Here is a 15,126-nt window from a genome sequence, read left to right as displayed (position 1 = left end):
GGTCCAGCTAAGCCCATGTTTAATATTTGCCTCACACCTATTTCCAGGAGGAAGGGCCTCTGTAATTGGAATTCAAGCTCGCCCCGAGGTCGCACGCCGCTTACGCTTACCTCCTTCAAAATACACCCCTTCTTCCAATTGGCTGCTGCTGTCTGAAAGAGCCAGACGATTGGAGAAAAGTGAACTTTCTCTCTGAATTATGCGCCTGCTCATACGCCTCCCACTTCTCTTCGCTTGCCCCTGATCAATTACGAACTAGGGTTTCTCGGCCCCCACTCCCCTTTGGCCACCGCGGCCCCGACCATCCACACTCCCCATCCACACTCGGGAAGGTTCGCGTCCTCCCCTTTAAGGCCAGCTCCGCCCCCACGCCCCGCCTCCTTGGCCCCGCCCCGCCTCCCCAAGCCCGGCCCCTCCGACCCTCCCCTTTAAGGACCGGCCCCGGACGCAGACGAGGCTGTGACGCGGCCACCGGCCCCCGGGCTGGGTACATTGTCGCGCGGCCGCTTCCCCCCGGGCCGGGCCCCCGCCGTCCCGCGGTCCCCCGAGCGCCAGGCCCCCGGGGGGAGGGTGGGAGGGAGGGAGCAGGGCCGGTAGGCGCCAGCGGCGCACGGCGGGACCCACGGAGCCCCGCGACCCGCCGAGCCTGGAGCCGGGCCGGGGCGGGGAAGCCGGCTCCAGCCCGGAGCAAACTTCGCCGCCGGGCGGGGGGTGGCGGGGACCCCGTCCGGAGCCGGAGGAGGGGGCGGCCGCGGGCCCTCCCACCTCTGCTCCCGCGTCTCCGGGCACCATGCTGTCCAACTCTCAAGGCCAGACCCCACCGGTGCTGTTTCCCAGCCCGCCGCCGCCGCCGCCGCCGCAGCCCCCCGCCCCGGCCCAGCCTCACGCCCCGCCGCAGCCGCCGCCGCAGCCCCCACAGCAGTTTCCCCAGTTCCACGTCAAGTCGAGCCTGCAGATCAAGAAGAACGCCATCATCGACGACTACAAGGTCACCACCCAGGTCCTCGGACTGGGTATCAACGGGAAAGTTTTGCAGATCCTCAACAAGAGGACCCAGGAGAAATTCGCCCTGAAAGTAGGTTCGGGGGCCGGGGGAGGGCATCGCGGGCACGGGGCGGGGGGCTCCCGAGCGGCCGAAGCGCACGGTCGCCCGGCCGACCCTGCCGGGACGCGGCGTCCGTCTGTCCCGGCCGCGGAGGAGTGGCCGCGGTGGGGCTGTGGTCCCGAGCGCCGGCGGGGAGCCGAGTGCGCGGCCGGGGGCGGGCGCGCGGCGGGGAAGGTCGGGTCCGCGCAGACCTCGCCGCGGGACCGGGTTTCCGGTCACCTCCGATGTGAGTGGCGGGACCCGAGAGGGCTCGTGAGGACTCTGCCATTTTGGGGTTTGAGCGGGATCCAGCCGGGTCTCAACGTTTGGCCTCGGGACCACTTCTGCTAATTTCACCCTGGCTCAAGGAAGTGATTTTCGAGGGTTGTGGTTCCCCATCCTCTCCTCCCTCCTCTCTGTCTTTCTGCGGGCACAAAAGGCCCATTACTCATTGAGCTGGTTGGTCGGTTAGTTTGGAGAAGTCGGATCTCAGAGGTTTATTTAGCCTCGCTCCTTATTTGGGAGCCGGAATGTGTGATTTCACTTCCCTGGGCCTCCCGAGCGCGGCCATGCCGCCTTGGGGCGCGCCGGCCCGGGAGGTGCCAGCCTGGAGATTCCGCGGGGACACCGCCCCCTGGGCGCGGGGGAGGGACTGTTTTGATCCGAGAGCAGGCCCCCTCCTACCTTCAGTGTCTGTGAGGCTCCAGATGGGAGGCCAGCAGGCTCCGGCGCGATGTCTGCTGTTTCCATAGCTCCATTGATCATTGTGAACCGAGTCTGTAAACCACGGCTTGGCCGGGTGCTGATTCCGCAAATCAGAGATGGCCACTTGAGCCCTGGACGTGGGCGATTGGTGGACAGTAGGAGGGAGCGTTTTCCTTGAGCTGGGGAAACCCAACCTCTTTTTTTTTTTTTTTTTTTTTTAAGGGGGGGTGTGGTGGTTGTGGGGCTTGGGCAGCGAGGACTTAAGTGAGAATACCTAGTTCAGAAGATAAACAGGACAGACTTGGAGGCCTGATGAGGTGGGTGGGTCCCCCCTGCAGTGTGAGCCTTTGTTGAGGGTCACTTAAAAAGGTTTTCCCCTCGACAGGTTTCAGATCAAACCACAGCCCCGAAGGTGACACATTACGCCTGTTTCCCCTGGGGTGTCTAAATGATTGGAGGAGGAGAAAAATACTTCCTGTGTTATATTTTTCTCTTCCCCCTCACACCTCCCCGCCTCAGCTAGCTATATGTCAGCTGTTAATAGAAAACTCGGATAGGTGTGAGTTGTTGGAACTGCTAGACTATATAATTTAATGTGATAAAAGGCTGGCACTTTGCAGTGGCGTGTCCAATTTCCAGATTTTCAGGCCTCTGAAATTATTTTCCTGCTGCTTGCATCCGCTTAGGGGAGAGCTTTTAGCTAGCCCCAACACTGTCAGATTTCTTTGGTTTCTACTCTAAGCTGTTGCTGTGGGCTTTTGGCCACTGTGCCTTAGACCACTTTTCCTGTACAACTAATGGGGACAGGGAGAAGGGGCGGTGGATTCACTGTGTCTCTGACCTTGGGGAATGGAGTCTAGCGAATACTGTTTGACCACAGTTCACTTGTACAGGTGAGGAAGTGACAGACGTCCTTTCTGGGAGAGTTTTCTATCCCTCCAAGAGGCCATCTGCCCTCACCTATCAGCAGTTTGGGGACGAAGGCTGCTCGTCATTCCCTTGGATAGTTGGAATATTGTATAAAGACTTGAGAACAAAAGTTCTCAACCTCTTTTTATTCTCTTTAATGACACATAAAACTACACTCTAAAATGTTTTAGGGTGGCATTTCAGATTTCTGTTATTGTAATTAATAGAAGAGAGATTCAGATATATCCCCCATTTAGTTTTGAAAGGAAAAATCCAGCAGCATTTTAAATAACACTCATAACTTATCCCTCTCGGGTTGGAAGTGGGGGCAGATTGAAGTCAGTCTGTTTTGACAGGTTGTCTGCTCCCAGATCTCATAAGTTGGCTCAACTGTTAAACTGCAGATTCCCACACATCTTTGTGTAAAAACTTAATAATAGAGGAAGAAAGAAGGTATGAGACATTCAGAGACTGACAGTGTCAACAGCACTTCTGTGTCCAAATATTGGCTAAGACATAATTACAGCTTATAGGGGGAATCTGGTCCAATGAATCCTGTTAGAGACACACACCAAAGAGATTTCTAGATCTTGAATCTTGGTGAAATTAACCTTCGGTGCTGAGTGGTGAAATGATTTTCAAAACCAGAAGTGGTTTGACTATAAAGCAAGGGGAGGTAGGTGCTGTGGGTGAGGACCGATTGCCCCATCAGTAGGTGCCTGAGGAAAAAGGGATCAGACCTCCACTCTCCACAGAGTGTTAGGCCATTCCTCCACACAGTGCCAGGAGTTGTGGGGCTGGAGCAGGGCCTCGGGTGGGGGTTCTGATGAACTCTGCTGTTTCTCTGCTCTGGAAATTAATGAGAGGAGGCGGATGCCCAGGTGCCCTCCTCCGTCTGTGGTCTGGTGACCTCTTAACCCTCTTAAGTGAAATCAGTGCTTCACCAAAAAAAAAAAAAAAAAAAAAAGTCTCAACTCACCCCGCTGCTTCTCTCCCTCCATCTCTGAGAGCTAACATCTCGGTGCTTTTAGTGCGTGCCATGACCTTACCTCACCATCTCTCCTGACTGCTGTTGCTAAGTTCTGAGTCATACCCATACTTCGTCAGAGTCGGAAGGGACTTCAGAGGTCATCTCATCTAACCCCCTCATTGTGCAGATTTGAGAAAACCAAGGCCCAGAGCAAGGACTTGCTTGAGGTAGCATAGCCATGCACTTGGCAGAGACAGGATTAGAACCCAGGATGCCTCACGCCCTGTCTCAGGCCTCTTCCTACTTTGGAACTGCAGCAACATCAGTAGGCTCAGACCTGGGGTTGGCTGCTGTTCCAGCCTAGGGAGCTACTCTCTTACCCCCCTGACTCTTGGCCAGGGGGTGCTGGATAGGGATGTATTGCCTCCCCCTCAATAACTCCCAAAGATGGGGGGGGTCAACTTATATACCAACTCAGCAGCTCCATGAGTTTTAAATATGGTAACAAGCTTCTCAAAAATAATTTTTTATGCCACCTCGTCCCTTTTTAGGGAGTGTTTGATATAAATCTAACTTATTATTTTTTGTAGAAGAACATGGGAGTTCTATTAACTATTTCTTTGATAAGGACACCTAGTCTCAATCAGCTTGTGTAATCCACTTGTATGCCTCGTGGGGCTCCTCAGCTGCTTCCTGCTTCACCGTGTCATGGTGACTCTTGGGTATTAGCCGAACAAATTTAATTAGAGCTGGCACTGTTGTCCCCCTCTACTGTGTGACTCTGATTAGGTGAAGCACATTATTGCCTTACAAAATAAGGGCGTGTTGTCATACCTTATCTCTGTTTATCTTTCCATTGCGTGGATTAGAGAAAACAAGGTCCTGTGATGTCTTCTCCTTTCCTTTCTCCAATGGTCCTCCTTCCCCAGGTCACTTCGTGTCACTGCGGTGTGGCTTCCTTTGTTGTTCTGAAGGCGAGATCATCAGAACCGCTTATGGTTGGTGTGAACACTGTTAGAGGAAAACACAGGAGCTCCCGCAGTCCCAAAGTACAGGCAGCACACCTCATGCCGTGTCCCTCCTGGGGAACAAGATAGGTAGCATAACTGCGTGAGGAGCAGTGTCCCGAGATGGGGTTTGCTGGATGGAATCACACAGTGGGAAAAGTTTCATTGGCTAATAAATCAGCCTCTTTTATATCCACTGAGACTACAGGTAGTTAACGGTTTGCTGAGCATTCTATCGTATGCTTACTTGCGTAGGGGAGACAGACCTACAAAGCGCTATCAAATTTAGGGGGTCAAGAAGCCGATTTGGAGAGGGTAAAATTAACAAACTTGGCTTGTACTGTCCAATATGGCTGCCAGTACCCATGCATGGCTATGTAAGTTAAAATTAATTAAGCTAAATCAAATTAAAAATCAGTTGCTAGCTACATTTCAAATATTCAGTAGCTACACTGGCTAATGGCACTGAATAGAATAGTGCAGAAGAATATATTCATCCTTGTAGAAGGTTCTACTAGGCTTTGCTGGTCTAGAGGTTAAATCATGTGATTGGGAATAGAAGAGCTTTAGAAGGGAAATCTGTGTGGACCCAAGGAGCCATGATTGGCTCATTGCTGGGCCTCTGAAGTATGAGTAGATCTGTCGGAGGAGAGGTGACCCTGGCTCTGAGGGGAGAACGGAAGATGAGGTTGGCAAGGAGCATGTAGGGCTAGTGGCTCAGAATTGAACCTGACCTAGCTTTGTATTAAAAGCAAGTTTTAAAGTATCTGAGGGACATGAAGTAAATGAACAGGCTAACGTAAAGAAGGGTGACAAATCACTGAGGTTTGGGTTAGGAGGTTCTAGTTTCTGGTGTCCGAGAGCCCCTCCCTCTCTTGGGGCCGTGGCCCCTGTTCACTGCACTGGGCTCTTGGCATTCAGTGAGAAGGGATCAAAGTTGGGTTGGCTCATGGTCCTTTTTCCCTTGTGAATTCTGGGCTTTGATGGAGTTGAAAATAATCTCCAGCTAAGATCTGGGGTCAGTAGCTGACGGAAGTGGGGAGAAAAGCAGCCCAGGCCTTGAGACCAGATATCAGTGGGCGCCTGGGAAATGAAGGGGCTCCTTTTCAGGAGGACGGAGGTATTGGTTCCCATGATTAAGATGTTTTGACTGCTTGGGCCCAGAGGAGTTGGCTCATCATCCATTGACAATTCCCCTTAACCAGGTACAGGGGCTCAGGGAGAGGCCTGGAGCAGCCAGGTTTCAGGACTGCAGACTTATTCTCTGGCCACATCCTGGGGTTGGCAGAAGGGCCAAGGCTCCGGTCACCCGCAAATCCCAGGGATCTTTGGTGGCCTTGCCGGGAGGAATGTCAGCCACAAGTGGGGAAGGACAGGGCACTGGCGTCTGCATTTGAGTCCCTTCCACGATTCCCAAGAGGCTCTTGCATGCTACGTCAGGACTCTCCCTTCTGGTTTGAGGTCCTCTCTTCTGCTGCAGGCCCTTCTGAGGGTCATTTGAGGTCTCTTTTCTCCTCTCTTCCCCGTTCTGCACCAGTACTTCGGTGTCCAGGAGGGAGGGGGGCAGGCAGGGCAGGGTTGGTGTCTGCTGTGTTCAAGGGGCTGCAGGTGCTCTCCGTGATGACTTAAGGTCCAGTGGTACAGAGACCCACACATCACGGCCCCTTAGTGCTGACGTATTCCCCGTCATCTTTCTCGACTCCTTCCATCCCACCGGCACGGGAGGCGAGGCCCGTCAGGAGGGCATCAGCGGTGTGTCCAAGGCTTTACCTGGCATCAGCATCAGGGACACCGTTCCCTGGGACCCCCTCTTAGGGTTTCTTTGGTTTTTTGGTAGCTAGATATAGTAGTGCTGGGAGTGTAGACCTGGCAGCAAAACTGAGCTCTAGGCACTAGATTCTTCCTACATTGGTCATCTTATAAATGGGGACATTGGTAAGGAAAAGGGACCATGCCAGGTATATGACCCACATCAGATCTTTGTATCTTTTCTGGTCTTTAGAGGAATACTGATATTTTGTATTTTAAGATGTACACAGTTACAAATTTTTAGAGATGAGCCTGTTACAGTTGGTTACATGTTAGATGAGAAAGCAAAAAATGGGGTCCAGTCTATGTGCCCTGCTCACTAAGCCTGTGACCCGGACTGGGTCAGTTAAATATTCCAGGTTTTGGTGCATGTGGCAGAGGTCAGGCCACCACTTGCTCCTGAGCACTGGCATGGGGGGTGGAGGCTGTAGAAGGCTGGGCCAGAGGCAAGAGGCAACGAGCTGGCCAGATGGCTTGCTGACCAGCCCCATGTCTGACCATCAGCAGCGTCTGGGCCAGAACGGATGCCCTTTGTGTAGGCTTGATGCTGGGCTCCAGGGTAGCCCGTGCCCAGTTAATTAAGAGTCCTCCCTGACCGAGCATCATTTCTCTTGTGTGAAGACCTGGAAAGTGTTCCACCTAGCGCCTCGGCAGGGAGGATGGACCAAATAACTCAGTGGGATGTGAATCTGTTCTTACCTTGAAGTCAGAAGAATCTTAGTGTAGCAGTGTCTCAGGGTGGAGATGAGGAATTCTTTATGTTCCCCATCTACAACTTCTGTCCCAGTTGAGGTATGGGGCCAGGCGTGGCCACTGTGATTGGAGTGCGGGATGTGCCCTGCACAGGGGCACCCAGCTGAGGGAGGGAGTAAGGGCTGCAGTGTAACCTACTGTCCGCTGGTGAGGCTTTGCATTGGCTTGTGGCCGGATCCATCCAAATGGGTGCCTTCTAATTCACCCAAAGATATGGTGTGGGCTGGGGACTGATTCCTAAAGCTGATGAGGAAATTAGGATTTACATCCAGGTGCCACTCAGCAGCCCCCTGGGGCTGGGTAAGACTGGGTATCTGAAGTCTAAAGAAGCAGGGGGAGAGAGGGATGCCTGGTGATGTCTGTTCTCTTTCTTTTTTTTCCTGCTCACTAGATGCTAAAACAGTGGTTTCAGCCCTGGAGCTTTGGACCATGGAGTCCTGTGCCCCAGGCCATCATCGGTTGCTGGAGGAAAAAGAGACACAGTGGAAAGGGGGAGGAGTCTCTGGCAGTACACTTGTGGGGGGTCTTTATTCTCTGATCCAGTAAACATCTCTGTGTGCTAGCTGGCAGGTGGGAGTGGCTGGGACATGGCCCCAAGGTCAACCCCCATCAGTAACTCATGTTCCCTCCAAGACTGGCCAAGCTGTGTGTTTATTCTGCTAGGAACATGAGCTGTTCTAAAGGGTCATATGAAAGGGCATCTTACTCTTGAGGGACATTTCCAGGCATCTCCCTGGCCAGTGTCCATCCAGCACTCATCTGGAAGGTGAGGAGTGGTGACTGAAGGGGGAAGCTATGTGGCTACCATTCGAAGCCTTTTCTGTCTCAGACAAGTTGAGGGTGACAAAGGGAGCTGTATTGCTGATGCCTTCCCTCTGCTTGGCTTATCTCCATATTCTTCTTTTGAACCCAAAGCAAAGGCGAAGGGGACCTACTGACAAGTCCCTGCAGGTGCTTCCACCTTCATGCTCTTATGGGGCACCCTGCCCCCAACCCTTCTGTGGCAGGTGACTGAGTCAATCACTTTACTGCCATTGTGACCATCCATATTGTCACTAGGCTCCCAGCCCACACTGGACATTTGCAACCTGGCCTCCCGCCCAGGGCCTCGACCTATTACTCAGCCCCTCTGTCCCAACAGCTAAAAATAAACCTGCCACGGCTGCAGCCCCCCCCCACACACACCGCACCACCCAGCCCTGCTGTCTGCCCCAGCGCTTCCTGCCACACCGCTGAGCTGACCCTCTTTTCACTTCTGATCTCCCCATTTGCCCTCTTCTCTTGTATCCTGAGCTTGAGAGGTGGTTGGGGGCAACTCATGTTTCCAAGCACTGGGAGTGAGATATGACACCCAGAGCAGCACCAGGCTCGGCTCACCCCTGGTGCCCAGAAGCGTGAGTTGCCCCCCAGCCACCTCCCAAGCTCAGGCCACAGGAGAAGGGGCAGTGCATACAAAGGCTCTGTGGAGCCGCCTTGCTGCTTCCCCACAAGCCGAAGGGTTGGGGGGAGGCTGCATAAGTTCCCAGAGTCACTGAGACTTTCCCGGGTGCTTGTCTCCCGCTCTGGCTTCCTCCAGGCTGCACCGGCAAGCCGTCCTCCCAGCCGGAAGGGACACACGGAGCCCAGCAGGAGAGCACTGCCTGAGGCTGCCCCGGGCCCTCACCCCGACTGCCCTGTGACTGAGCACGCTCCCTGCCCTGGGACTCCTGCCCTGCTGCTGAGCTATACTCTCCACCCCTGCAGCGTGGGGCTTCAGGTTACCGTGTTCACAAGAGTGACCTCATCCTGCTGGCTTCCAAGGGTAACTGGGCCCTGGCTCTCGGGACCTCCTTCCCTCCTTCCGGAGTCAGGCCATGGCCCCTCTGGCCCTCCCAGCTTCGCCACCTGCAGGATGTCACAGAGAGCATGGGTCTCTTTGCTCTGAGGACTCTGACTGAGGACAGGAAAAGTGCTGACTGGTGTCCACTGAGGTCCACTGAGGTGGCCTCTTCCCCTACTGCCTAGGGATCCTGGACACCTGTAGGACAACGTGAGGAAAGGGGCTCAGGTGCCTGGGGTACCTGCTTAACTAATGGATACTGGGCAGGCTATTTCTTTTAGCTTGACTTCGGCATTCTCTTCTTACTGATTTTTCTAATCCTTGGACAGGTGTTGATACTGACCATGCACAGAAGGATTCTGTGTCTTTTTCCTGGGATTGGGGTTTGTTCGGAAGAAGGTGTATTGGGGGAAGAGTAATAGAAGCTGAGGTAGGTCTCGGGGGGCCCTCTGGCTTCAGCTAGAGTTACACACTGGACTGTGTCTCCATGGACTGCTTCCTCCTGTCTGAACCTGCGGGGCCCCATTTCCTCTGCAGGGAGAGATTTATCTGCCAAGGCCCATTGGCTTCTGGAGGGAGGAGTTGGGTGTAAATTGCTAACAGTTTATTTTTAACTCTGACAGAAGGAGCCCCTGTCCTTGGAGTAACCATACCCTCCCTCTTCTCTGTCCCAGGCTGCCTTCTCTGGCTTCTATAATTCTTAGAGGAAGGCTCGTAGATTCTAAAGGCCGGGCCTCACAGGAACCAGGGAAGGGGAGCCTCTCTGAGTGAGGAGTCTGCAGGTTGCCCGACAGGCCTGACTTCTGTAGAGCACGGAGCACTGTCGGGGCAGGGGAGTAGAGGGGGAGCCCTGGGCATTGGAGGCCACAAGTGTGGAACGCACAGCATCCTAGGAATGCAGGTAGACTGGTGCGGAGGCCACAGGGGCCTTGGGACTTGGAGGATCCTGTCTGCTCCGCTGTGCTGGGAGGGTGGCAGGGGCCACCTTGCGCCCTTCGTGGTGCCTCTGTGTTTCCAGGCACCCAGATGTCTGAAAGGCAGGAGGCCACGGGGACAGAATGAGTGTATGTGGTAGCCTGCTGTGTAAATGCTCATGTTTACAGAAACCCGGAAGCTTTGTTATTCCCTCTGACTGCCGGGCTCCCAGGCAGCACATCCTTTCCACTGGAGCTCGTGTGGGATTCTCAGGGGTTTCCTACCTTCATGTCCCCCTCCCCTTGGCAGGGCACTAGTCCGCTGTGCTCCTAGGGAAGAGGAAGAGGGGTGCGAGCGCCCCTTCACCTGTGTCTTGACCCTTCTGGTTTCATGGACTTGTTTTGGGTACCTTGCCTTAGATTTTTAAAAAGAACATAAAATTGAGTTTGAGGTATGTATTTAGAGAGAGAAGGGATGGAGAGTAGGGGAGTAGGGAGGGGGGCAGAGGAAACACTGAGCTGACTCTGAGAACCTCAGGCGGGAAACAAAGGTCTTGCCCCTTCAGTCCCTTGGAGCACATGGGGCATTATTTTGCCTAAAGCCCAGCCCTGGTTGAGCAGCTTCGCAGCTTAAACCCTTCAGGGGGTTCTCTTTTCTGAATGACTGCTATGGTTCAGCTTAGGGGCTTACATTTGCTGTTTCCTTAATAGGACACCCCCCCACCCCCGGTGTCACCTTTGCCTGTGGTATGTGTGCCATATGTTCATCTGTATCTTCTTTGCCTCCCTGCCCCACCCCTGTCTGTATCTACCTACTCCACCCTGTACAAATGCTGCCACACTCATGAAAGTCTTCACATCAGAAGTGGGTCTCCCCCACCCTTCCCTGTTCTTCCCTTCTATTTCAGTTGAAGATTGTTTCTCCATATTCAGGGAGCTTCTCTAGAGATTGGATTGTTAAGTCCCCAAAGACTCACATCTTCATTCTTTTTATATTCTCTTATTTCCACGTGACTCTATGCCCTCATTTAGAAAAACTTCATGGAGTATTTTGGCATCATGCATTATACCTAGCTGCCTAATAAAGGTGCAATAACCAAATAATAGTGGACTCTATCTGCAAAAATATAAGGTACGAATAGTGATCCTCAGGGTGGAAGGGGATGGCCCCAGGTGTGGAACAGTATTGGGCTGGGCTCTCTGAGATGGAGCCAAGGGTGTAGTGAAGCCCCCCGAGTGTCTGTCCCTGTTCCCCTTCCTGTCTGCCAAAAAGCCATCCATAGCAGAACAGCCTTCTGGGCATTTCTTCCCTCCACACATTTGGATCTGCTGACTCAAGCTGGCACCTTCTGTTTCTGCTAACGGATTTCTCGTTCTTGTAAGGGCCCTGACCACAGTTTCCCATTGATGCCTCGTGTCTTTCTCCTCCCCACTCCAGAGCCCCTCCTTTTCCTGTTCCACTATGGAGATGACCCTTCTGCCTCTCAGAGAATTTTCACTGGGGGAGGGACAGATGTGGAACTAGCCAGCTCTCCTCCAGCTCTTGGCATCTTCTAGTTAGCTCCAGACAAAGCAGAGACACGCAGATGTAGTCCAAGGTGATCTTACTGCTGGCCTCGTTCCTATGTGAGGCAAGAACACCCGTGTTGAATACCAGGCTGCCAGGTCTGAGGTCAGAGGTTTAGAACCCCGTGGGGCCATTTGACTCCATGCCGCAGAGCCGTAGGAGACACAGAAGGGGAGTGGTATCTGGCTTGTGGTCCTCAGCAGGTCTGAGAACCTGTCTGGGCCTCATTCATTTCCTTATTTGTGAATCAGAGGGCTCAGAGTTGATCTCAGAGGATGCCTGCATTGAATGAAGGGCTTTCTGTATTACTGCTCCTGTAACCCCGCTGCTGAGAATACAGCCCTATGCTGGAAGACATGGGGCAGTCCGTATTCCAGACAGCAGGGGCCATCTTCTCTGCCCTCACTTTCTGCAGGCCAGTGTTCTTTCACCCTTCTCTGGGCCGTAGTATTTCTATTCATTCAGCCACTCAACCAATGTTTATAAACATTTATTCCCCTCCATGCCTGCCTCCTGTCTTCCCTGCTGACTGGCCATCAGGAGGCCCAGATGGCGGGATTAGCCTCGAATGGAGACTAGTCAGGGTCATCCCCTTGGGTTTAGACCCCTTTAATACCTCTGCTATATGAGATGAGAAGAATTTGGAACAATGAAGGCTGATTCTTTCTAGCAGCTTTGACTAGACTCCTGCCTTTCTAAGCAGGATTTGCCTTAGGGTGCCTTCTATCCCTCTGAGAGCCAAAGCAACTTACTCGTCAAGAAAATTAATTAGCAGTGCTGAGGATGACTTTGCAGCCTCCCTAAGGATAGATCTGAACAGCAGATCGACTTTGATACATGTAACTGTCTCCAGTCTTCTGCCCCATTCAGATCCCCGTTGAAGGGTTAGCAACCCTGTGAAGGGTTTCCAGAGAATAACTAGTCTTTCTTGAGCAGATACTATGTGTCAAGCATTGTGTTAGGCGTCTTATACTCTTATTAATTCCCTACATTAATACTGCAAAGTAAAAGTACTTATAAAATACATTTTACAGAAGGGGAAATATGATCAGACATATTCAGAACAGTGCATTCATTAGCAACCATTTGTTGAGTATCTACTAAGTGCTAAATATCGTGTTAGGCTCTGGGGATACATTAAGTGTACAAAACAGAAAGAAAGAAAAAAAAAACCAACAACCAAATCTTACCTGTGTAGAGCTTAGATCCTAGCAAGAGGAGACAGACAAAACATATATCAATTAAATGATACAGTTTGACAGTTTGACAAATAGTGATGGATACAGTGGCAAAAATGAAGGAGGGAGGAGGCCCTGGAATGCTGAGAATGTGTGTGGCCCAGGGAAGGGTTTACTGGGAAGGTGGTGTTGAGTGCACAGTGGAAATACTGGGATGGGAGGGGAGGAGGCAGGGGGCAGAAGGAGTAGCAGGCGCAAAGCCCTGAGGCTCCTTTGGCTTTTGCAATACTGCCTAATAGTTCCTCTGTGACTCCCTTATAATCTAGGACTCAATTGACCTAGCAATGTATGTTGTATCATCAAATATTTATGGAATGCTTATTTCGTGCAAATCGCCACAATGATCAGGTGCGGGCCTTACCTTTGGGAACTAAAGAGTTCAGAACAGGAGTGAACACCTGTGTGCATATAAAAGGAATGAATACTCCCCCCCCACCCCGGACGGAAGGACACACACGTGCGCGCGTGTACACACACACCAGTCTGGATTGTGCCCTTTCACACACATTCCCATTTGACAATCTCTGGCAAAGGCAGTACCTCTGACGGAGGCAGGCCAGGTGGCCTGATTTCGGGGTTTACACCGGAAGAAAGAGGTTCAGGGAGTTGATGGTGGGGACGCGGGTGGAGTCAGGGCAGTAGGGTAGCCACAGAGGGTACAGAGACAGGGGGTGGGCTCCTCAGGGTGGAAGGGCTCACTTTTGCCTGGCACGGGCAGAGGACACACCATGGACTCACATCTGTGACACACCAGGGGAGGGTAGAGATGAGTTTGGCCAGTGAGAGGGAATCCGAGGGGTAACGGTGAAGCAGTACACTGGGTACTCCTGTCTTCTGTTTGGCTAAGTGGGAAAGAGATGACCTCCTCCCAGGGATCTGGTAATAGGAAATGCTTGGGTGTGGGTTTTGCTCGCTGACCAGGGAACTAGGGAGGAAAGGGGTAATAAAAAAGAGAGGGCCGGGCTAAACCTGGGGCTGAGCTTAGTTTTATCCTCCTTCGGGCCCGAACAGGACTTCTCTCTCGCTGTGAAGAATCACCTCCATCCTGTGTTCAGCCTCCCAGTGGAGGAACGGGCAGGCGGCATGCCGGGTTGGGGGGAGGCTCTCTGTCCCCCCAGCTCTGGCCATCCTTGCTTCCTGCCTCTCAGGAGCCCAGAAGTCAGGGCTCTGGATGGAACCGACCGTTAGCACAGATGGGAAAGTGAAGCAAGATCTGGGGTTTTTTTCCTGAGCGCACAAGTGATGAAGGAAGTTGCAACATCATTTTCTTTTCTTTTTTTTTTTTTTCTTTTTCTTGAAGGGGGAAAACCATCTTCCAGTAAACTTCACAAACAGTATCCAGTCTTTGATGGAGACCACTGCCCCACCCCCACAGTGTTTTTTGTATTTGATCTTTCTTCCATCTTTCCCCCCTGTTCCTCCCCTCTGGTGTTCCACTTCGCTGAGAGACCATGTCCCTGCATCAGGTTGGCTACCCAGAGGCTGGCTCGGTGGCCTCTCCTTGACAGTGGAAGCTGTTGAACTGTGACAGGTGGTTCCTGATACCCCCTGGCCCCTCCTGCTGCCGCATCAGTCTGTGTGTTCCTTTGGTATTCCAGAAGGTTGAGGCCGCGTTTCTCAGCTCAGGTGACCACACTTTGTGGTAGATTCAGAGCATGTGTGTAGGCAGATGCTGGGCAATAAGGGCCTGAAATGTGGCAGACAGGAATCAAGGCTGGGAGACCACATGTGTTCATCTGGAGTCCTTGGTCAGGTTTGACTTTGGCCTCGGGACTGTACCTGGGCAGGGGGTCCAGTTATGTTCGAAAGTGTGCACATGATCTCTTTTGCCTGATGAAAAATTTTGAGATCTGGAAAAGTAGTGGATTTGGGGTTTGTTTTTGTTTTGTGAGATTCATTTTCTCTCTCTTGGATTTCTGTACCCCCAATACAGCCAGAAAGTTCCAGTGAGAGTCCAGCTTCAGTCAACCAAGGGGTGTTCTAGGTCCTCCCAGAGAATGAGGTCCGCCTGCTCTGAGGAAGCTGGGAGGTACCCCACTGTCTGGGCTGGGGCTGCTGCAGGGAAGGGCAAAGTCCTCAGGGGCGAGAGTTTGAGTGTGGGCTCTTTGTTCCCTGGACCTGTTGTCTTTGGTACAGCTGACACAGAGCTCCTCCTTTCCTGCTGTGTTCTTTGAATTTAACCTCTCTGTTGTCAGGTAGTTCACTTCAGGCTGGAAATGAGCTCTGAGAAGTGGTGGTCGACGACCCTGGATCCTATAGGGAAAACATAAGCCCCCTTTCACAGGAAGCTGCTCTGGCCAATAGAGTAGCCCCTAGTCATGTGTGCCTATTGAAACTGAATAAATAAAATT

At 52.6% G+C, this 15,126-nt stretch overlaps 1 protein-coding gene across 2 annotated transcripts in view; it reads left to right on the top strand.

The window, feature by feature from the left end:
* The first annotated feature begins 594 nt into the window (after window positions 1-594).
* The window catches only part of MAPKAPK2 (MAPK activated protein kinase 2), a 46,033-nt gene continuing 31,501 nt past the window's right edge, over window positions 595-15,126 (top strand). For both annotated transcript variants that reach the window (XM_039252689.1, XM_039252688.1), the window contains exon 1: window positions 595-1,075. In XM_039252689.1, the coding sequence (XP_039108620.1) occupies window positions 791-1,075 (285 nt within the window). In that variant the 5' untranslated portion in view covers window positions 595-790. The remainder of the gene's footprint in view (window positions 1,076-15,126) is intronic.

Source organism: Hyaena hyaena, unplaced genomic scaffold (assembly GCF_003009895.1).
Source record: "Hyaena hyaena isolate Hyena2069 unplaced genomic scaffold, ASM300989v1 scaffold_429, whole genome shotgun sequence".
NCBI lineage: Eukaryota > Metazoa > Chordata > Mammalia > Carnivora > Hyaenidae > Hyaena > Hyaena hyaena.
Note: the sequence above shows the minus strand (reverse complement) of the source record. Positions and strands in the feature narration are given on the sequence as shown.